Source organism: Anguilla anguilla, chromosome 10 (genome assembly GCF_013347855.1).
Source record: "Anguilla anguilla isolate fAngAng1 chromosome 10, fAngAng1.pri, whole genome shotgun sequence".
NCBI classification, from domain to species: Eukaryota; Metazoa; Chordata; class Actinopteri; order Anguilliformes; family Anguillidae; genus Anguilla; species Anguilla anguilla.
Genome location: NC_049210.1, coordinates 30,117,411 through 30,142,096, shown reverse-complemented (window position 1 = coordinate 30,142,096; position 24,686 = coordinate 30,117,411). Strand labels below are relative to the sequence as shown.

Genomic DNA, 24,686 nt, shown 5'->3' with positions numbered 1-24,686 from the left:
TGGACCTGCGTTTCCTCTTGGGGGTGGCGTGGAGGGCGAGGGTGGTGGCACCGATGGAGAGCCTGGCGTTAGCGATGTCCACCGTAGCACCCCAGTGGACCAGCAGATCCAGGCCGATTATGCACGTGTCGCTGATGTCGGCCAGCCAGAACTCGTGCGTCACCACCTCTCTGTTTCCGACCTCCACGCTCACCATCTTCTTGCCCCGCATGGCGAGCCTCTGTCCCGTCACTGACTGCAGCTGAGTGGTTGTTGAGGACCAGGCAGTGTTGGGGAGCGTTCCCGGTCGCACCAGGGAGATGGTGGCCCCCGTGTCGACCAGTGCCCAGCAGGCTTGCCCATCCAGCCTACAATGCAGGTATAGCCCGCCCGCCTCTCCCAGTCGGCCCACTCGCTGTTGGATGGATTGCTCTTCCGCCCTCAAAAGGGCAGGCTGCTCTCCTGCCCTGAAAAGGGCGGGCTGGAATTTGCTTTCAGCTCTTATAATAGAACGACTTTGCTCAGTTCCCGCCTTCACAAAGGCAGATGAAACATTTGCTTCTGCGAGTGGGACCGAACTGGTTTCAGGCGCAGCAGGCTGCTCCTGGTTGAGGATGGGATCTTGGGGCAGCGGTTTCCTCACAGCGCCGCCCCCCGCGTCGTTTCCCGCCGGCCGTGGCGATCGGGGCTTGGGCGCTGGTGCTGGGCAGTCGCGGGCCAGGTGCCCTGGCTCGTCGCAGCGATAGCAGCGACCGCGTCGTGCTGGTGGTGGGCGCTGTCGCCGCTGTTGTGGGGGTGAGCGTGCCCAACGGACTTCCTCCTCCTCCTCGTAGCAGTCGATTTCGCGGACGCGGGGCCGGGTTGTCTGCCCTGGAACCAAGCAGAGAACGTCTTCCGCCCTCTCTACTTCCTTCAGAGCGTCGTCTAGGGAGCAGGGCGTGGTCAGGATGACGTGCTGGCGCAACCGTTCCGGGGAGAGAGTCTGGAGGAAGGCGTGCAACGCGAGCTCGTCCTGCCCTGCCGAGTCGAGGGACGGGTAGCCCTGCCGAGCGTGGAGCCGCACGTCTGCAGCCACGGTCCCCCAGCTCTCTTTTCCTTCGCGGCGGCGGCTGTTGAGCTTCTCCCGACTGCTCTGCATTGACCGCCTCTGGCCGAAACGCCTTGCCAAGGCCGTCGTCAGTGCCTTCAGATCGCCCTGTTCGGCAGCATCGAGGTCTAGCAGGACCTGCAGCGCTGGACCCTCCAGGGCGAGTGCTAGATGCGTCGCCGTCTGGCTCTCGCTCCAGCCGCAGTGACGGGCAGCCAGCTGCAGCTGGGCTAGGTACGTCTCCCACTGTGCTGCTCCACTGAACCGGGCTAGCTTCGGCTGTGTGCTAGCTGCCGTGGTGGTTGTCATGCTGGCGCTGGCTGGCGTGCTAACGTTAGCTTCCCTCAGGTGCGTTGGTCGAACAGCACTGGCTCCGTCTGGTTGTCTGGGGGCCCTCTGTCGTTGCGCCACCGAGCTCTGCAGATCGGCGCCCGTCGCCGTCTCTGCTGCCTCGGTCTTCCGCCGCCTCGGTACCCCCAGTCTGTCTTCCAGCTCTCGGATCGCCTTCTCCACTTCAGCTAGCTGAATCCCACTTCCGGACACCAATGTGGCGATTTCGCGAGGAAGCAGAGACGGAGACTGGCTTGGCTGTTTTCGAATCGCTCCCGGGGAGCTTCGCTTTATTTGTGACATCTCCTCAAAACGGTAATTCGTAGACTGACCATCATAGCTGGGCGAAGCCTGCTTTTGTCAAACCCCGTTTGCCGTGATTGGCTGCCCCGGCGCAACGGAAACTAACCAATCACACAGCCTTAACGGCACATCACACAAAGGTCGGATTTACATACAGCGGGAAACAGCAGCACGAGACACGCAAAACAGAGACAGGCAGGGAATACAACAACAGTATTGGCTAATTGACTAATGACAGAAACATGACGGTGAAAATCATAAACCCGAGGGCTGCTAGCGCTACGGAAGCGATTCCTAGCAGGCTACACACATTCAAAATAAACGAGTATTTACACGATCGCGGAGCGGGACAAGTTAACCGCTAACAAGCTAACAATTATTTAGTTACACACAGGCAAGATCGCCACAATACGTTTAGTGTAACCGGCATGACTGAGTAACTTCGCTTAGCTATGAAGGAGTATTGCTCGCGGTAGTGCCGAAGAGCGATGCGCAACTTCAGCTCTTAAGTGATACATGCAAGCAAGCTAGTTATTCACCCACAACTACTATACGAGTGTGGTGTTGTTAAAGTTGGGATGTTAGTCGGGGAGAAAGAGAGGGAGAGAAAAAGACCACGTGTGTGGTTGTATCGGTTACATTGCCAGCGCAAACCATTTAAAGGACAAAATGGGAACACACAATATCACCTCAAACTCGATACAGACTAAACTACTATTGCCCGGAAAGTTTGCTCAGTCTTAACTGTCCGTCCATTTACGCATGTAACGGCCTCCGGTGGTCGCTGTAGGGTCCTGGAGAGAACAGGTTTCCAGGTGTGAGGTCTTGTTCCGTAGCAGTGGCGATGTTGTTCTCCCCCCGGTTGGTCATCGGAAAGGTTCATCTTCATCGTGGTTAGCCGGTGCAGCACCGGGCGTGCACTGGTTTCCATGCGGGATGGGCTAGGTTTAGTTGCCGCAGGGTGCTAAGTCAACAGAGCCTGGTTACTGCGTATAGCGACATTTTCTGTACAGCAGCAATCTTCGGCATCGGGCAAACCTTTGAATTTGGAATTCTACAAAGTTGTGAGAACTCGAGTTAGGCCCAAAGGAGTTCCACAGTATGTGGGAACTCAAAGGACAGTGGATGAAAGGGACAGGAAGAGATCGTGCAGGAAGAGAGAGAGCGATTGCTGTCCCTCATTTTTTTAAATACCTGGTGGGTGGGGGGGGGGGGGGGGCGTCAGGGACATGAGATGCAGGTCAGATGTGCTTAAAGAGAGTCATTATTTTTATATTGACAGCACAGACTGACTGAGTGTACCTACAATTGTTTAATTGTTTATTCAAATGGAAACATGCGATGAGTTTAATATTTTTGGCTATGTAGACAATGTGTAGTAGTAAAATAAGAGCTTATCACCTGCAATACTGGCTCGTTTTCATTGTTTACAGGAAAAAGTTTAATATGGGCAAAGACAACCTTTCGATAGATATATAAAAATGACAGTACTGAGAGTAATAGGGCTGAATATTGTAATATGCATGCTAAAGTTAAAAAAAATCTATGGGAAGCCAAGAGGCTCTTTGAAAGACAAATTTCCATAGATGCAAAAAGTAATCCTAAATGGTTTTTTCAATACTGTAGTAGGAAAAGGAAAGTGAAAGAGGAAAAAAAGGCAGCAGGTCCTGATGGCATATACCCAAGAGTACTCAAAGAGTTAGCTGAGATCATTTTTAAACCGCTGGCAGGTATTTTTAGGCAGTTCAGGTATTTCTATTTTAGAAACTGTAGAAATACCTGAGGACTGGAAGCGGGGTAATATAATACCATTATATAAGAAAGGGGACCGTACTGATCGAGGAAACTACAAGGCTGTAAGTTTAATTAGCATAATATGTAAAATACTGGAATCTATCATTAGAGACAAGTTGGGAGTATTTCTTTAAAATAGCAACATCCTAAGGGATCGCCAGCATGGTTTTCATAAGGGAAGGTCATGTCTGACAAACCTTCTGGTATTCTTTGAAGAAGCTACCAAGTGTTTTGATTATAGCAAGACGTATGATATTATCTACTTAGATTTTCAAAAGACATTTGATAAGGTACTACATGAGAGACTTGTTAGTAAAATGAAGACAGTAGGAATTAGAAGGTTTATTTCAGACTGGATTCGGAACTGGCTACAGGGTAGAACACAAAGAGTAGTAGCAGGAGGGATATTATCTGAGCAGGGAGCTGTTAGACGTGGAGTCCCACAAGGATCAGTGCTGGGACCACTGCTCTTCCTCATTTATATCAATGACCTCGACAGGGACATAGAAAGTACATGAGTCAAATTTGCAGATGATACAAAACTGGAGGCCCAGCTAATAGTCTGGAAGCTACTAAAGTAATCCAAGAAGATTTAAATAGAATTGGGCGGAAACCTGGCAAATTAAATTTAATATAGCCAAATGTAAAGTTCTGCATGTGAGAAATAAAAATATTAGGCAGAATTATTTTATGGAAGACACAAAATTGAATGTGCTCAGTTTGAAAAAGACTTGGGAGTAATGGTTGATCAAAGACTTTCTGGTTCTAGGCACTGTGCTGTCGCAGTAAAAAAAAAAAAAAAAAAAAAAAGGCCAACAGGATGCTGGGTTATATAGCCAAAAGTATTCAGTATAAATCCAAGGAAGTTAGACTTATCTTATACAATACATTTGTTAGACCACACTTGGAGTGTGCAGTTCTGGGGACCATACTACAAGAAAGATATAGAGGCTCTGGAAAAAGTTCAAAGAAGGGCAACAAAATTGATTCCTGGTATGAAAGATAAAAGCTATGAGGAAAGACTTAAAATGCTTAACCTCTTCAGGCTTAGTAAAAGGAGACTCAGGGGTGATTTGATTGAGGCTTTTAAATTCATAAAGGGGATCGACAAAGTGAACTACAAGAGATTTTTCAGGTTGAGTTCTGTTAGAACAAGGGGACATAAATGTAAATTAACAAAAGATAGATTCCATACAGACATTAGGAAGATTTTTTTTCACACAGAGTAGACAATGTGTGGATTAGCCTGGCAGGTCACGTAGTAGAGGCATGAACTCTGGGGATTTTCATGACTAGGCTTGATACAGTGTTAGGTACTGTCTAGTCTGTATTGTAATCAGGGCACTAATTTAGTTAGGAAAATGGCAAGCATCGGTGGGCTGAATGGCCTGTTCTCGTCATTATGTTATGTTATGTTATGTTATAAAAGAAATATACGCTAAGAGACAGCAAATTCACTGAAAAAATAACATTCGTATCCTTTGAAAAGCGGAGAGTAGTAGCCTACATTTAAAACGGGACCGGGACGTAACTTCAAAAGCAGCGGTATTCTACCACCTCCTATAGCCATTGATGTGATGGTCGATTTATCAACAGCACACAGGCAAATTGTCAAGCTTACTGAGTGCATTGAACTATGAGGTAACCAAAAAAATAATGAATAAATGGGTAAAACACAAAAATTACATAAAATCTCGATAAATTATTATTTTTATATTCATACAATCATCATCTTTGTAATTGACATGTTTATCATCATCATCATCACCACGTCGCCTTAATCAGCACCATAGTATCGTCTGAAAAATGATTTAAGAGCAAATTAAATATAGCTATTCTCATTATTTTTTATGTTGGCTTAATTATTTTTCATATGTGATTACTCGTCATCAGCAGCACCATTGTCATGCAGAGACAGAAATACTGCAACTAATAACATTTTTGATAGTAGGCTATTAGTAGCAATATCAGAATGACAATGTAGTCAAAATCATATGGTTGAATCAGCGTAATAACATCTTAATTTCAGAGCCACATATGGCAGCTTTATTACTAATCATTTATTTATGTCACGATTAATCAGCATAACAAATGGGCATAAGAAAGTTATGGCAGGTAACATTATTATTAGTAACATTAATAGTAATAATATCAAAATGACAATGTAATCCTAGATCAAGGTTTAATACTCTGTATTCTGATACAGCAGGCAACTCCCAGTTCAGTCCTTTTCAGCATCAATGAGTCAATCACAACCTCATACTCGTTCAGGTGCGGGTGTGCCCATGTAAGCAGTTGCGGGCACTGTAACGTTAAAACCATTCAGACCATATTCGAATGAAATAAATCTTATATCTTCTTCTCTAGGACTCAGAAAAAAGAAATCGGTGCCTGGATTGTAATTAGTTCAATGTGAAGAAATTTAAGAAATTTTAGCGTTTTAAAGTAGCCTACTGTCCAAAATAATTTTATTTAGCCAGGGTAAATTCGTTGTTTTGAATGGACTTCAATTTGCTTTTTGGCACCTGGGTTTACTAAACTGCAATACCTCAAGTGACCACTGGAGTAGATAAGCTTCACGGAGAATGGCAATCCCCGGTCCCCTGCTCCCGACTTCAATGCCAATGCGACGGAACCGGATATTGACCGGAGCAGGATATGTCGGGGGCAGCAGCCTGTGTGTGCAGTAAGACCGGCGGCAACAGCGGGAGGAAGAAGCCTCGGTTTAGCGAAGAAACCGGCAGCACAGTGGATTTAGGGGGCCGCCCTGACGAGATAAAAGTTCCTGATCACTTCATCGGCTTTCACTTGTTGCCCCTCACCCGTTGTTCTCCAAATGTCGGATTTTAAGCTTGGGATTGTTCGTCTGGGCCGTGTGGCCGGGAAGGTGAGTTGGATCCACGGGCTGCCATGTGCGACAGAGACTACACTTTTTGTGCGCGGGGAGGTGGAGGATTCAGCTGATTTAAAGAAACAAAACGTAAAAAACGAAGCTTCGATGGGCGAAAATTCATTCATATTTATATTACAGTCCACGGGTATATATGTTATAGTTATTTGGCTGCTATTGAGTGAGTTAGCTAGCCAGCTAGATCCCGGATTTTGAGGCGAAGTTTAACGTTTGCTAACCAGCCGGCGAGCGAGTGATGCTAGTTATCATTACATAGGTAGTGTATAGCCAACGTGACTAGCTTAGCTACGATTCAGGAGATCAATTGAGACTGAGCCGTGTTATGCATATGTGTATTTCTCCGTGTAAATTAAATTATTTAGGTCGACTAGTGTTGTGTTCCCAACAAAATAAGAACATCTCATCAATGTCAGACGGATGTTGTCTTGGCTACTTTGGTGACATTGTGAGAGGCTGGAGATGAATACGCAGAATAACAGTTAAATAAATCCTCAAAATATGTATATTTTATAACAACTGAAGCTGATGGCTATAGCCAGGTTCATTCGTTTTATATGCAACCAAAAATGCGACAAAGAGATTTGCGACCAGACTAGCTAGCTTCTAGCTACTGGACAGCCGTAACAAGCTAAGTTTGTGTTTGCGATGGCCAAACCCATGGCATAGAAGTGAGCTTTATTGAATCGATTTAGCAATGTAATGCGTGTCTAGATAAATAATAATAATTATCATAATAATAATAACGTGTATATATACGAACACGTTTGAATGTTTGGGAAGTGTTGAATATTGAATATTCCAATGTTTTTTTTATTAAAAAAAACATTGGAAAAAATGTTCATGTTTGGAAGAAATGCTCACGTTGCTATGAATAAATAGTCCATATTATCTTCTTTCACGATTCGTTCTCAATTCTCATCGCTTTGGAGTTTTGGCAATGCTGTGATATGGAGGCGTGGCATTTGTAATTATCGGGGACTCTTGATGAAATAAAGCCGTCATTAACACCAGCACTGGTAAAAGTCCGTCACAGCTGTACATCTACGTGCCCTTTTAATTTCCACTGCCGGTTTAGGTAGTCCGATTTGTGTTAATCGATAGTAGTTATGATATCAGTTTAAACAAGTATTTAGCATTAAGAAACAGAATTGTGTAGCAGGTATGGACTGAAAGAGTAATCTACCTAGCTTTCTTTCAGTAGGTAGATTAGAACTGTATGTGCAAGTAATTTTGGGGACACTAACAATGACCATACATGTAACTATATAGTTAAGTAAAATCCTCAAATTCAGTGGAACATCTGGGCTACAGAGAACTGAATCTTGTTGAATCTGCTGCTGCACATGAGCTTGACATGAGCGAGTCAGCGAGACACTGACTTTCGGTTTGTGTTCGCACAATGATGAGGCTTTGTGCTGCTGTTACTAGGTCCACGCATACTCTCTTTGACATCGATTGGGCACTGGCACCATGAACAATATATTCATGCGTAATTATCTCATGCTTGTATATCATATATCTCATAAAAAACAAAAGAAAAAATGCCAAGTTACTCACACATACAAGACATACACCGTCTGTAACTCATTCATTCAGACTGCCAAAATCCAGGCCTGCCATTGAAAGTATTGATATCAAAATGACGCCAAGTTATGATACTACAAACAATATAGGCTATCTTGCCTCACCGAAATGAAATGAGATGTATTCCAAAGCAATGCTACCCAATATTTCCTCAATTCTTTCAAGTCACTTGGCCCTGTGTGTATAAGCATGCATTACATGGACAGGCCAAACATATGTGTGGATGGCTTTCTCACAGTCAAGATTGATTGAATAGGTGTCTATATGTCCAATTTGTATTGGTATGTCTGTATTTCGCTGCCCAGCCTTTCTGCTGCGTGAATGATTGTATGTTTCTTGGTATAAATGTGTGTTCGTAAATGTGAATGTAACATGCTGCGAGGGAAATGTCCCCATGGGGATAAAGAAGTTCTCTATGTATGTATGTACAATATGTATTTTACATGCAGTATTTATTGTACGTGGCAAATATACAATAACTTCTACTTTTACTCAAATTCAGTTCAGAAGCGAGTACAAATTTGTTTTCTGGAGAAATATGCTTCCTGTAGTTACTCACCAGCAGTTTTCTACATGAATTTCAATGTGTTCCATGAGGCAATTCGAAATATTTGACACTTTGATCTGACACAAAGTTTGCATGAGATTGTAAAATGGTAAGATTACAAAACACAGGGCCAAGTGACTTGAAAGAATTGAGGAAATATTGGGTAGCATTGCTTTGGAATACATCTTATTTCATTTCGGTGAGGCAAGATAGCCTATATTGTTTGTAGTATTGTAACTTGGTGTCATTTTGATATCAATACTTTTAATGGCAGGCCTGGATTTTGGCAGTCTGAATGAATGAGTTCTAGACGGTGTATGTCTTGTATGTGTGAGTAACTTGGCATTTTTGTATGTTGAAAACGTGTTTTTTATGAGATCATTTCTTTTTGCAAAGCGTTTTATTATGAGAGTGAGAAATGCGAAGTGACCCTGTAAGAAACGGTTGTGGATTATGGCTATCCTTGTGTGAATTTGTACAGTCTGATGAGCGTGTACCGTTTAGCAGTTTCGGTTTGCTATATATGTAAAACAGTGGCTGTGACAAAGGGTGTGGTGGCATAAGTGTAAACGCATCAGAAACGCAGGTGAAATATGGCCAGTGTATGTACTCACGGATTTGACGGCCATCCAACGAGCCTTGATTGACAAAAGAATCAGCAAGCCCGTAGAATTAGAGCTCCCTAGGTCGCAACTTGTGTACCCTGAACCCTGAAAATTGCCAAACTGTCTGTGCTGTATAGGTATGGGGCATGCCCCCGCCAAGGCGTAACTTGGCGGAATGGCATACCTGCCATCCCAATGTATAACTAGTGTGGTCAACACGTGGCCTATGGCTAGCAAGTTATGCATTTGCTGGCTGCATATCACAAGGATAATGTTGACTGTGAAATTGAGTGATCAGCTTATACTGCCAGTCCCAACACAGTGATCATGTTAATATTAGCGATGCTGTTCATATTGCTCATCTTTGTTGTGTTCAGCTCACCCAATGGTAGTTTGCTACCTAGAACAAACATTAGCAACAGAAGTAGCCAGCTAGCTACCATGTACTGAATTACTTATCCAATGCAGGCCAGGTAATAAAATACTTGTACAGTCCATACCAGCGATGTAATTATTTGTTTAATCTTGCTAAACATACAGTAGAACTCCAGAAATGAGAACACTTAAGGGGTTGTTTGAAAATATTAATGACTTTGAAAGTGAAGTTAAAGACGCCAGTTTTAATTAGAATTATTTCCTGGAATATATGGATAAATGTTAGTATATGTCTAGTAAGATAGGCCCTTCCTCATACAATCTGAGAACCTACTGGTACCTGCTGTATTTTAGTTTCATGGTGTAAATAAACAGTTTTGGGCTAAACATTTTTACAGTTATAAGCTCCTTTATTGTGAGTTTTGATTGTTTGAGAGCTTTTACAGTGCATTTTATTCATACCCTTCATAAAGATGGGCTTGTGGGAAATTATATTCTTTAATCATGCATTGATATGAACCACAATGAAATGGTTCACAATTTTTTTTAAATCAGGAAAAATCAAGAAACAAGTATTCAGAACCCAGTTATCTATACTTAATTTTAAATATCGGGTGAAAATTGGTTGAAAAAATGGCCTGATGCCAAAAAAACATCTGAGTGAAAATCCGATCATAAAAATAACAATGCAAGGATCTGAGTGAAAATGAGATTTTAACTCCAAACATTTATAAGCTTTTCATCACATAATCAACAGATTGTTGGCGCTTGTTTCCATTTTTCTCTCAACTTTTTATTTTTGGAAGCCTGTTCCAAGCTGTCCTACATGCTTGGCTTGCTGAATCATAGATCGGAGCGCTCTTGTGCATAGCAATTGTGACAGTGATGCTATGACACTTCCACTGACAGCAGATGAGGCTTGTCTCCTTTATGCTGAGAGCAATAATATACAAAAAATATTTTCCTTATTTTTTATACCATTAGTATAACCCTGGACTGCATACTGGAGTCCCTGCTGTCAACATCTGGATGAGATAAGGGATCCCTGACTCCAAAAGTGGTCATTATTAGCCGGCGGTAACTTGGCAGGAGGAATGCTGACTGTAGCCATCGTTAGCTAGCTAATGTTAATGAAACTATATATTCCCCGCTACATATAGCCTACATTTTTAACGTCAATTACAAATTGTTACTAGATTCATATCTGTGAAAACTGCTTCATGTCAATTTGACTCAATGATAGGAGTATGAAATCTTATGGGTTAAAAATAAAATTATAGCCTATACCTACAGCATGTATCTTTAGAGTAGCTTTGCGCTATAGGCCTGCTGCCTAGTTAGGTCTACAGAACACCCATGTCCCTCTCCAAAAGGTCAGAGGAAGTATTTTTCCGTTTTTAATAGCACTTTGTTGTATTAAATTATCCCTCAGGATCGAATGCACCTTAATTTTATTTAAACAAAAGCTTTTATAAAAGTATTCTGTATGTAGCCTATATCTTGTAAGCAATCTTGAATGTTAATGTTAACATTTTTTCCCCCAATTTGACTGCGTTCATGTTTATGTTCAAATAAAATTTGCCTTTGCTAGTTACGGCTCTTGTTTCATTGGTTTGGGACATAACACAGTAACGCAGCCCGAAAGTTGGTCAAATTTTGGCATGTAATTCAGTATTTTAAATTGTAATGTATCCAAAGTTATCTGATTTTTAGGCAGAATATAAATAATTTTTTTGGCCAATATTGACAGCTCTACATGGTATAGACAACATCCTGATATCCTTATAATCCTTATATGAAGTTCTAAATTAGGAGAGTAATCACAAGTCCAGAAGAGATTTTAGTACAGTAATTTATTAATTGTGGAAATGGCTAATTTTTGTTTTTCTCATCTTTTTATATGATGTAATATAAACCCTATTGTATAGGCACAGCAAAATCCAAGAGTGGGATCTCTGGTACATTTTGAGCTACAGCCCATTTTATGTGTGAGGGGCAGTCTGCTTATTCTAATCATTTTAGGTAAATGTAATCCATCCATTAAGCCCATTTAATTCTACACTAATTCGTATGGAAACCCCTAACAAAAACCTCTGGAGCTCTTAGCAAAGCAAGAGTGTTTGGTAGAGTCAGTGTTATCAGTCATGAAAAAGTAAAGTGTGTTGACTTAAACCAAGAATCTGTTGCCATAACATCTTTAAAATTTATGAAAAATAGCGAATAGAGGGTTGAGAGTAATTTCAGGAAATGGACAGGAAACTGTCTCACTTTGAATTGGGAACGGATAGTGGCACTGAAGTGATCACCCAGTTAAAACAAAATGTAGCATCTTGCAACGAAAATAAGGGTTCTGACAGGGGCATCGGAGTGAGTTTGACATTGGGGGGGGGGGGGGGCATTTGCTCCCCAGCCCCTACCCTAAAATAAATACTATAGTTCCTGAAAAAGTTAATCTGTTCCACCAGAGCTAATTATGGGCATTAAAGATGCAGACAGATGCTTGCCTCAACTTAATTTAACCGTATGTAACCCTCTAATATTGAAATGCCTGAATTAAGCACACCACAAACGTTTTGTTTATAGACTCATAACTAAATGCATACATAATAAATGTGCAACAAATGTGTCTTACATCGAGTGCGGGGTGCAGATGAGGCTGCTCTGCACCTCAACACCACCTCCCCTCCACCTCTCAACCCATCCAAACCCTCTACTTATACATGGAATCTATCTAATCTATCAATATTTATTTATGTTACATATAATACATATTGAGGTCTGGCACTGATGTTGGGCGATGAGGCCTGGCTCGCAGTCAGCATTCCAGTTCATCCCAAAGCTGTTGGATAACGTTGAGGTCAGGGTTCTGTGCAGGCCAGTGAAGTTCTTCCGCAGGAAACATGGCAAACCATTTCTTTATGGCTCTTGCTTTGACCATGATGAAACAGAAAAGGGCCTTCCCCACTTCCACTGTTGCCTCAAAATTCTCTAGAGTGTCATCGTCTGGAATTCGGTAGGGAGTGTTGCAACTGAGGACATGATTTTTACACGCTATGTGCTTCAGCACTCAGTGGTCCTATTCTGTGAGCTTGTGTGTTCCACAGTTTTGCGACTGCTCTTGTTGCTCCTAGACATTTCCACTTCACAATAACAGCACTTACAGTTGACTGGGCAGCTCAAGCAGTGCAGAAATTTGATGAACTGGCTTGTTTGAAAGGTGGATGGTGACACACTGAAAGTCTCTGAGCTCTTCAGTATGACCCATTTGACTGCCAATGTTTTTCTATGGAGATTGCATGGCTTTATGCTTGATTTTATTCACCTGTTAGCAATGGGTGTGGCTGAAGTAGCTGAACCCACTAATTAGAAGGGGTGTCCACATACTTTTACAGCCTTTTTTTGTCCACTACTCAAAACATTCAGATTCTTATGTAAACTTGTTTAGTGGCTAGATAACCATTCTTGCTTTCTGATATTGGAAAAACAGCTGAGGAAATATATTTGCATTTGCACAATGGGCACTGAATCAGAGTGGGTAATCAGTGCCCCAGGAATGTTAGTCTGCCTCTGTTCAGTATCCCTGAAAATGAAAACCAGCGCTTATCTTCCCTTAAACCTCAAAAAGGACATAAAATGGTGTACTGATGGGCAGTAGCCTATGACATGAAGTAGCCTATTTCCCTTGATGTTTGTGCCTATAGACCTAATTATTAGGGGTTCAAACAACAAAGCTGCAGCTCTCTTGTTTTTATTTTTTGGCCAAAAACTAATGAAAATGAATGGGCTGATGGCCCCTTCATCCTGAATGAAAACTACACAGATTGGCCACTTGGTGGGGCCAGAGTGATCAATTTAATTCATTACATTACATTACATTACATTACATTACAGGCATTTGGCAGACGCTCTTATCCAGAGCGACGTACAACAAAGTGTATAACCATAACCAGGAACAAGTATGACGAAACCCCTAGAGAGAAGTACCGGTCCAAGTGCAGGGAACAACCGCATAGTTCAACTTGGACCCTGATGGTTAAACTGATTAACACTAACAACGAGAACGGCAACAACGCAATCTATGGAAAAAATACAAGTAGTCGTTAAGACAGTTAATGCACCTAGTCACCTACGAAACAGCTGCCTAGTTACAACCCTAAGTTTAGTCATTTACAGGGGGGAAGGGAGGGAGGGGGAGAGGTGCAGCCTGAAGAGGTGAGTCTTCAGTCGTTGTTTTAAATGGGTCAGTGTCTCAGCTGTTCTGACCTCCACAGGGAGGTCATTCCACCATCGTGGGGCCAGAACAGACAGGAGACATGTTCTGGAAGTGCAGGTGCGAAGAGGGGGAGGTGCTAGGCGTCCTGAGGTAGCAGAACGGAGGGATCTGGCTGGCATGTAGGGTTTGAATATCTGGTGGAGGTATGCTGGGGCTGATCCCTTGACTGCCTGGTATGCTAGGACCAATGTTTTAAATTTGATGCGAGCTATAACAGGCAGCCAGTGGAGGGTAGTGAGCAGGGGAGTTACGTGGGAGTGTCTGGGGAGGTTGAAGACCAGACGAGCCGCAGCATTCTGAATGAATGAATGAATTCAATATTGAAATGGTCATTACTATTGAACCAATTACCGTAGAAAGATGGGGCTCATGTCTGTAGATTCCTCTCCTCACAACAAACAAAAAGGCTCATGGACTGTTAAACTGCGCCATGTCCGATTTTTTACCATCTAAGATTTTACTGAAAAAAAAGAGTTGAACAAATTTTCCTCTTGGAACGTTTAACCTATTTGCACGAAACTTGTACTAATATGGTCATTGGCTGGTTATCTTTAAAAGTTATATAAAGAAAGTGGAAAAATTATGGTTGCAGTGTTAAATTTTAATTTAAGCAAAAAATATGCTAATTTAGTTCATTCTGGACTTATTTGGTTAATTTGCTTGAAACCTGCACTGATTTAAAGCGAATATCAGTCTGAATAAAACAAAATTTGAATGGTGTCCGGTGGTTAAAATATGGAGAAACTAGAGCTAATTTTGTCTCCAAGCTGAAGGCAACAAAAGCTGTTATGGGAGGATTTAATTCCAGTCCAGTTCCAAACATTTTGCTCATCTTTGGGATTTGGTGTTTGCTCATTTTTGGGAATTTGCTGATACTTGACAGAGTGATGGAGTGTTACATGGATGAGTGCAGGAAAAAAAATTGGCCATTTGTTGGTGCTATGATTTGTTAGTATTTAAACACTTGACCACCTACAGACATGAATCTACTGCTGCTAAATTCCTCCCTGCATAAAGAACAGATTTGCCTATTGGACCATTACAGTTCACTTTAATCTCTTTTTTCCATTTTGAAAAAGTACTTAACATCATCTCCTAGATCAATTTAAATATTTGCATTAAGCTTGTAGTCATGTGGTTAGTGGACTCATCTCTTTTTATAAAGAATGTTTATGTGAAAACGTGTTAAAATGTGGTATTTTTGTACAAATTAAGTGAATTACTGCAATGTATTACTGCTTATTATTGGCTTGAAATAAGCAGTAAGGTCACACAGCTTCCATATAATCACGTGACATGTTTTTTTCAATCCCACGGAAACTGCAAGGCCTGGCTGTCTTATCAATACCCAATAGATAACGAGTGACGTTTTTTCCTTGGAAGCATTTCACGCAGCATTTCTAAACTTGAAGCTAATGTTTATGTTGCCTGTCTGTGAGCTGCTTTATCATACTTGCTATTTTCAGGTACATTCATACAATTTGTTTCCTGTATTGACTCTGCTGCTCTTCCTCTCTTTTTAGACGAAATACACTCTAATAGATGAACAGGACATACCCTTGGTGGAAAACTATGCCTTTGAGGTAAGAGAATTCTTTTAGATGTCACTGGACTGTTTTGGCTGTGTTTTTGAGACTTACAGTTTGTTGCCTGTATTTGTACATTGATAGTTAGTCTGGACAATTGGAATGTGATTAGCCTTGGATATTGAGGGATTTTGTTCAGTTTATTCGCATGAATAGATCAACTAGAAGTACATTTTCTAACCAGACGTATCTGGACACCCCTTTGGTCTGGGGCTGTTTTTCAGGGTTTGGGCTAGGCCTCTTAGTTCTAGTGAAGGCAGATCTTAATGCAGTTACATTTTTGATTATTTTGTGATTCCAACTTTGTGGCAACAGTTTGGGGAAGGCTCTTTCTGTTTCAGCATGACAATGCCACCGGGCACACAGCAAGGTCCATATAGAAATTATTTTGTCGAGACCGGTATGGAAGAACTTGATTGGCCTGCACAGAGCCCTGACTTCAACCCTATCCAACACCTTCGGGATCAGTTGGAAAGCCAACTGCGAGCCAGACTGTAATGTCCAATCAGTGCTCAACCTCACAAATGCTCTTCTGGCTGAATGGAAGCAAATCCCAGCAGCGATGTTCCAACATCTAGTATAAAGCCTTGCCAGAGGAGTGGAAGTTGTTACAGCAGCAATGGGTAGACCAACTTCATATTAATGCCTATAATTTTGGATGAGATGTTGGATGTCAGGTGTCCACATACTTTTGGCCGTGTAGTGTACCTTTTGATCCTTTTTTTATTTTGACTAGCGATGTTCTCATTGTGTACAAAAACTCTCCAGGTGCAGTGTAGAAGATTTTGTACATTGATACAAATTTGAGTATTGTGTACTTCAGAATATGTGTCAAGTGATTAGAGAATCAGTTCATATAAGTTATAATGGTTTGTTTTACTCTCCGAGGTGCCTATAACCGGAGATGGCTACATCAGCTGTGGTAGTTGCGGTCCAAAAACTTCTGTTCTAGACAGTGGAATCTCAGAGAGACAAACGCATTGGGAATGGAGGTTGTTCATAACTCTGAAGTAACTTCTATACACCACTTCTATGAATTCAACTCGCCTCAACTTTTTTTTATTGGAATCTTTCCATTATTGCTGCCTTATTTTTAAACTGGCTACTCTCTTTGTGAGGCTTTTAGTTGGTAATCAAACGGGTAGGGTAAACGTCCCTATTAAGCCCACGTACCATATAAGCCCACTTGCAACTTCTGAGTCAAATTAAAAAAAACTACATCATCATTTTTTGCTGTGTGATGTTTTTTCAAATGAAGCTGCTTGTTACGTAAATGACACTTTTTATTGTAAGTCAATCACATTTATCGATATTGAGTTATCGAAGCACATGTGTGGCATGTGCCTACTGATCCCAGAAGAAGTTGCAAAAAAACTTAGGTGATTTTGGTACCCTCAGAAAATAACATTTTTAGTATATTTCTACTCTTGTTTTTGGAAAGTACTCACTTGTTATCAAAATTTAAGTGATTAGTGTTTTGAATGAGACATATGTTAGAATATTACCTGAATTAGAAATATTGTGTCTTTTGAAATCAAAATATGAGTTTTAGCACGCTAGCAAACAGACCACATGCTGCATCAATACAGTAGCTACATAGTATGGTTCATTGCAATGACATAAAGCATGATAAGCATGTATAGTTTATATTTTTGTATGCAGTTTATATTATTATACTGTTAAATAGACAATGAATGTGTATGTTTATTTTTATTTATTTTTTAATCAACATTTTTACCTGGTGGGCTTAAAGGGGACTCTAGCAAAAAAATCACACTGAGTGAGGTGGATGTAAATGAGTATAGCTAATTACTTCTCTAGATGATCAATTTATACTTTTCATATTATGTTAGTGCACCATATATAGATTTATTTCATATAGTTGTTTTTTAATGTCATGTGAGTCTTTTAATCATAAATTCACTGATGTTCCCTTTAAGCCCACCTGTTCCCATTAAGCCCACTTTACTGTGTTTCAATGGGGATTTTCTCCCTTTTGACCGTTGAACCATTTTCCTCCCTAATTTTGACCTCACCTGATGAATCAGCTCCATAATTCAGATAATTAATACCCACATTTAAATATCAGTGATATTGCATAGGTCAATTCATTCTGGATAGGCCTGTGTTCTATCTTAACATTAGCAATAATTTTTTAATCTTTACTTTTCAGATGAGTTTTAGTTTAAGATGACTAAAACACAAAAGAACTACAGTTCATGCCCACACATGATAGAAGCGCAAGTTCATCCTCTGCAAAGCAGGGCTGTAGGGACCTGGACCATTCTATTTGCGCAATCATGAGGTCGTTGAAAATCAACAAAAACAAGATGAAAGCCATGAACCACTTGTTAGCGTAAGACAAAGACAACCACAACGTGGGCAAAAGATTGAAACAAACAAATAAAATAAAGCTTAGACCACCCTATAACCTATGTTATGTTACACTACTAAGATGGAGCATGGAGCAAATGATAGCCTTACTAAAACGATACAATCACCTCAAAGAGCATAGGCCTACGTTTAGTCTAGGAGAAAGTAGAAATTGCAGAAATGTTGACATCTTTCTTGTTTATTTTGTTTAAGTTATAGGCTAATGATACATGAGCTTCAATATGTTATGACTGATGTCTCCTCATAATGAACTGTATGTTTTAATGTTACTCCACAATGAACTGAATGGTTTTAAAATGTGTTTTTACAATGTTTTCAAACTACTATCCTAAATGTGATTAACATTTGAAAAGTTATTGTTTAATTGTAAATCCTGAAATTGACTTATTTACTATCCTTAGAACATTAATATTGAACCTGAAATTGTTTTTCGTTCAGTCAGTCGGTCTTCAGAAATCTTCATAAAAACACCTGCACTTTCAACCAGCTGACTGGACCAGAAATTTTGGCCAATTTCAAATGCCAACAGCACACCATAGGATAGAGATACAGACAAAATGACAACACATATTGAAAGATGAAGTATTGAAGAGTAATTTCCATTATAGTTTTGATTTTGTTCGTAAATAGTTTTTTGGCTACATTCCAAAGAAGACATGTTGTAAGTTTAGCTTTTTCTGTGTTGACAACACAGCAGAAAGGCTGGTCATGCCTATTTCAAATGCCATTTACAGGCCATAGGATAGGAGTGGAGACTAAATGAAAATAGCTATTGAGAGGTAAGAGATTACAGATTTGAATAGAACAAGTTTGTATTGTTAAGATTTTTTAAATATTTATTTATTTATCAACAAATCATGAAGTGGGCTTATTTGGAACACCCATGGGCTTAAAGGGTACATTAGGTACCCATTAAGCCCATGCCAGACTTTTGACATATTTTGACAAATTAAACAATAAAAACATTAGAAATTGGTATAAATGAATTATTGACACTTCAAATGAGAGATTAGACTTTCATTTTAACTAAAATGTTCTCACTTAAATTGGGGCAGTATACATTAAAAATGTCTGAAAAGCGGATTTGGTGGGCTTAATAGGGACGTTTACCCTAATTGGGATTGCAGAGTTTTTTTACATTTTTATTTATTTTGGCTTACAAGGTAAATTTTCAGTGACCCACACTTTGGCCTTTTGCAAATTGTTTTATTTTGTTCTGCCCTTCGTGACCACACTACATACTATATACCATTATATATGAATCTCCCAGGAAAAAGTCTGTCAACTCATGCTTAGTTTATGAAGCAGAAAACACTCGTGATGATCCAGCATAGGCCATAAATGGTCAGTTGGGTTCAGATCTATGGAGTTACATTTGTGTCTTTATTATGAGAAGAACATACTATATAGGCTACACATCCACTGGTTTGGCCCAAGCGGCCAAAACCAGACTTCGTTTTTGAAGCTCATTTCCTGGTGTTGTAGTTCCTGGTTGCTCACTAGCGCCACTACGGATGGCTCCAGTATAGGTGTTTTCATATCCGGTTTCCATGTAAGTCTACGGTACAAATGCGATCAAAATACAAAGTCAATAATTTTTTCTTAGAAGAACAAATAGTCATAATATGTGTATTTTTTGGTCTTATGACTGTCCATGGGTCGATTTCATGATTTATTGCGTCATTTGGGCACAGTGCCAATATTTGTTCTGGACCAATGAGGTAGAGCTTGCGTCACTTCCGGATTACTGCGGAGGACTATGCTACAGTAGAGGCTACAGTCTATGGTCACTGGGGTGGGCGGTGGCGCTTCTTGGCCTTGCCATTGCGGCTCGGCTACGGTCCGCCTGTGCTAAGTCTGAAAATGCAGGCATCCCATTTCGTGGTGATTTCATTATGGGCGTGTGCTATTTACAGCTGCACTAGACGACCATAAAATAATCCTCCTCTTAAGTTTTTCGGTAGCCGAGTCATTTTTACTATTTCCTTTAGCCTACTTAACCAAATAATTACTTGGCAGAAAGCGTAATCAGCTTGCTATATTTGGTAGTCCAGTAGTAGCCTGTGCTAAAACAGTTCGCAACTTCGGCTACCAAGCCATTTGACTAGCTAGCTAACCTTAACCGGCAAACATTCAATCTGTCAAACGTGTTTGGCGGCTTGTCAGTCGTGTACATTCCGTAAATGTCTACCTGGGCCATGCTTCACGCATGTGACAAAGCTACTATAATCCCGATTTTGGGATAAACACTTTTTCAGTTTCACGAAGCGAATTAAGAGTTTCAAGGTTCATTTGCTGAATATACAACACACGATGAAATCACACACACAGAATTTAACGAAATTAACCATCTTGGCATTTAGAAAGGAACATGTTTTTAGCATTTAAGAGACCGACAAGCTAGGCATTTAAGACAGTGGTTCTCAGAATCGGTTCTGGGGGCTCCTTGCGTATATTGGCTTTTCTCCATTGGTTTTGATGATTTACAAGAAAAAAAATAATAGCCTAATAATAATTAGAAATTCAACGTAGGCTACATTATTTTTGTCTTCATGCACCAGGTGGAAAACTTGCCGTACAAAGTGCGTTGTCATATTTACACGCCTGCAGATCAGTTATTAAAATACTTCGTAGATTTGTTAATCACCGCTGAGTTTATTTTTATTCGGTAGAAAGTGATTTGCGAACGATCGGTCAGCTAGCGTCACCCAGCAAGTGAACACCACAAACGGCGATGGAGTAGCTAGTAGTAGCATGCTCATTAACTGACTGGCGAAAACCTACGACGATAACTTGCTCGCTTAACAGCAGATCTACCAGACAGTTATACGAAAATTTGCCTAGTCAAATCACCAGTAGCCTACACATCTCCGATTGATTGACCATCAGTGTAGTCAATGTTCTTCCCCTGTGGTTCATATTGCTAACGCGTGAGCTAACCACGGATAGCCTACCTAGCTCACTGGCAAGCTGATATGCTAGCTAAGCATATTCGTTTTGCTGAGAAACATAAATTGAAGATAACTGAACATAGCCTAATTGTATTTTTAATGCCATACATATAACGTGATTACATGACACAGTACAGTCACGGATGGAAATTAAACTCCGTAAACATCTGATAATATATTTTAAAACATAACGGCAGACAGTCAGCTAGCCTCGTTCAGGTTGAGGGGCTTTTCCGCACCGGACTGTCAATCAAATTGTAAAAATCACAAGACCGCTTAACTCTATGGTTTTGGCTCCAAATCGAGAAAATGGCCGCGCCGGCCATTGAGCTTCAAAACGTGTTTTAGAGACCCACGGAGAGTCAATGGGTGACGTCACAGTAGCTTTGTCCATATTTTTTACAGTCTCTGGTTTGGCCAGGTGCAGGGAAAAAGAATGACACAATGAAGGAATAAAGAATACCTGCACGCCAGCAAATGCTCCCTTGTGGTTTATTCAAGAAAGGTCTTCATCAGGTATACAATTATGTGAATTATGTCTGTTTTCTGGTAACTGAATGGAATACAAATTCTCCATTAAGAATAAGAGTAAATAGAGGGAAATAAAATGACTTTTCACCATTAGTGAAATACACTGTGTTCTGTTTTAACACCCTGAAATATGATTTTCCTTTTTTCTTTTGTGGTTATTAATATTGTGCAATGACACAAGCCAGGTTATTTCTTTTGTAAACCCCCCCCCCCCCCCCCCCCCCCCCCCCCCCCCCCCCCCCCCCCCCCCCCCCCCCCCCCACTCTACAGTCATGCTCCCGTTTTACTTTTTATTCAACGGACCTTCCTTGTTACTCATGATGACTTGATCTCTTTCTAACTAACCAAACTCACCAGTCAGTATAGCTTTCATGACCACAGTCACACTTCAGACTGCTGTAGCTTGTTAGGCTATGTAAAGTTTGAATGTATACATGCCTGTAATTGATTGATTGAAAGCAGTTTAAGCAAATAATTCAATTGCGTTTTAGAAGTGGGTGCAAAAATACATTTGTAAATAAGTTGTGATGGGATTATGATGATGGGGCACATGAAACTGACTGGAAAACAGTTTATTTTATGCAAATCTCTGGCTACTCTAGAATACCCATTGAGCTATGGGTACCTTGTGATCAATGTGTTGCTAGGCCACTCGTTGTATACTTGCATGAGAACCTGTGGCTGAATGACTATCAAATTTTCCAGTAATACAAAGGAAACGACCAGTGGGTGGCAGCCAAACTGTCCAAAGAATTCTGCCGAATTCTACCGCATAACCGGGGGTGACGGGTGTAATGTCAACGCTCTGCTGACCACTTAGGCTCTCTTCACTGGGTGCTGTCTTGAAAGAAGAAATCAAAGGAGAACAATGGGTAGAGAAACCATTGCTTCCATATGCGATGATCGACTTCTTCTGCTCTTTATGTTGCCTGTCAAGCTTAAGTAATTAATGGACTATTCCAGGTTTTTAAACTATGAATTTAGTAAGACCAAAAGTGAAATAATGGCAGTTAGCCATGATGTACATTATAACTTTAGCTGATGGGATGTCAACCAAAATATTAGGCTAATGTAGAGGCTGTTCTCAATTAAAAGAGTGGTTAGCTGAAAGTAAAGCAAATTAAAGTAAATCGACTATGGAATTCAATTCAATTGATGTATTTAATTTAATCAAGTGTTAGCAATAATCGCCTTGAACTGCCCATTTGTTTAAAATAAAAAATAAAAAAACAGGTATTTTGGCAGCTTAAGGGGTTATGCCCGTTATTTTTTGTTTTAATGAGTATAATAGCCTATTATCAGGCTTGCTAACAGTTGCCTAGCAGTGCAGCATCAAGTCTTTTTATGAATATGAGTCGGTGATACTAGAGACCCAAATTCCATAATTGTGGTGGTCTTTTCTGTATCTATGACTCACTCTTTGATTCTGTGATTAACAGCTCAGTTTCCCCATTAAATCTGACCAGCCATGAGAATGTAACTCAAAATTACATTTGCTTATGCCATTTCAGAACAATGTCCAAACAAAAATAATGTTCTTTTTACTGGTTTCCAGTGAAATGTTCAGGAAAGAAATGTTCAGTAAACTGTGAACAGGAGTCCTAATTAGCAGACCCTCGCTTGATGTACACTTTTTTTTGTTTATTCTCCATCAGGCACGTATGGAGTAGACTCGATGGTAAGGAGCAAAGATTTTCGCCTATGCCTTCAATGCGGCAAAGGACGCTGGGCCGGCCGACAATTCTGCACGAGTTGCTGTGGTGAGTGTGATTTTGCACATGCGGTTTCATTATCTTTATGAAATTAGGTCTCTGTGGATGCAGAAATTGATACATTACACTAGATCAGCCTAACGCTGTAGAATTTAAAAAAAAATTTAAACTTGGCCTTTCTAGTGTTAACGGGTGTTTCCATTTGATCCCCTGTTAACACTAGAAAGGCCCCTGTTTTTTTCTCTTTTTCTTTCCTACCTTCTATGGCCAAGCCTGACCCCACACACACGTTTACGTTACAGTGTGAAATATGCGACAGCTCAGGAGGTAAGAGCGGTTGTCTGGCTGTCGGAGGGTTGCCGGTTCGATCCCCCGCCCTGGGCGTGTCAAAGTGTCCCTGAGCAAGACACCCTAACCCCCTAATGCTCCCAACGAGCTGATTGGTACCTTGCACTGGCAGCCTTTTCACCGTTGGTGTGTGTGGAATGGGTGAATGAGAGGCATCAATTGTAAAGCGCTTTGGATAAAAGCCCTATATAAATGCAGTCCATTTATCATTTACCACTTTCTTTTGTCTTGTTATTCTAGCTAGTCGGTTTTAGTTTTATTGCTTTTGCCCGGAAACCGTTGAGGGGGAAGGGTGAAGTGGTCTGTTTGTTTTATTTAATGTTTGTAACTGTGCGCTTTTTCTCTCTAAACGACAGAAATGGGTTCCCCAGTACTGCCGCATCTCTCCTCCCAGGGTTGTCACTACTCGCGTGTGGACAGTGTTTTTATGAATTCCCAGATAGACACTGTTGTCCAGTGTGTCATGCGTGACGGATGAGACTGCAGGAGGGGGTCGCTTGGTAAATGAACAACCAGCGCGACCATGGTGCCGCTGCAAAACTCTGTATTGGCATAGTGCCCATGAATCCGTCTACTAATAAAGCTAGAACACAGAGTTTGTGTTTTCAACTCATAATTGGTTGCCAGAGCGCAGAATGTCTGAGTTGAGCAATCTCAGGACGCCGGCGTCATGGGCGCTAGGTGTTTGCGCCAACAAGTTAATTGGAGTGCGCTTTTACATGTGTACTGCTCTCCGCTAGTCATCAGTTCCACTGGAATGCACAGCTTTTGTTGTTTGTGTGAGCAGGGAACCCCACAGAAATTGATTGCATTTCACACATTACATTTTATTTGGCAGACCCTTTTATCCAAAGCGGACATACAAAAGTGCATTTCATGGTCATAGACAACTGCTAAACACAGGTTCAGTAAGGTACAATACTTATTTTGTACAGCTATTTCTAGCCAAGAACAGAGTTTAGTTCCACAGTGAAACACTATTCAGACCTAACCTCTGCAAAGCCAATAGCAGAAGAACATAAGCTACAGTATTAGGACAAATACAAATGAGCAAAAAGTGCTGGATGGGGCAACATGTAACAAGTGTCATGAAAAGGGGGGGGGAGGATTTTAGAGTGAAATATACAGCGTGGTGGTGGTAGTCTAGGTATAGTCTGAAGAGATGAGTCTTCAGGCCACGGTGGAAGACGGGTAGTGAGGGGGAGTTCGGAGAGGGACGGGGCTTCCAGTCGTTCCACCACTGGGGAGCTAGGTGGAGAAGCTCTGTGATCCCTTTTTGGGCCGGTGGGAGGGGTTACAAGGCGCCCTGCTGCGCAGAGCGGAGTGATCGAGCAGGCACATAGAATCGAGTCATGTCCTGCAAGTAGATGGGGGTG

General features: G+C 41.2%; 1 protein-coding gene across 2 annotated transcripts in view; it reads left to right on the top strand.

The window, feature by feature from the left end:
• The first annotated feature begins 6,100 nt into the window (after positions 1–6,100).
• LOC118237121 (zinc finger MYND domain-containing protein 19-like) overlaps positions 6,101–24,686 on the top strand; it is a 28,403-nt gene continuing 9,817 nt past the window's right edge. The window contains exons 1-3 of one of the 2 annotated variants that reach the window (XM_035435576.1): positions 6,101–6,380; positions 15,312–15,371; positions 22,906–23,010. In XM_035435576.1, coding sequence (XP_035291467.1) covers positions 15,331–15,371; positions 22,906–23,010 — 146 coding nt within the window. In that variant the 5' untranslated portion in view covers positions 6,101–6,380; positions 15,312–15,330. Of the gene's footprint in view, positions 6,381–15,311; positions 15,372–22,905; positions 23,011–23,110; positions 23,290–24,686 lie in introns of those variants that run through there. The other variant, XM_035435577.1, reaches the window with a different exon arrangement.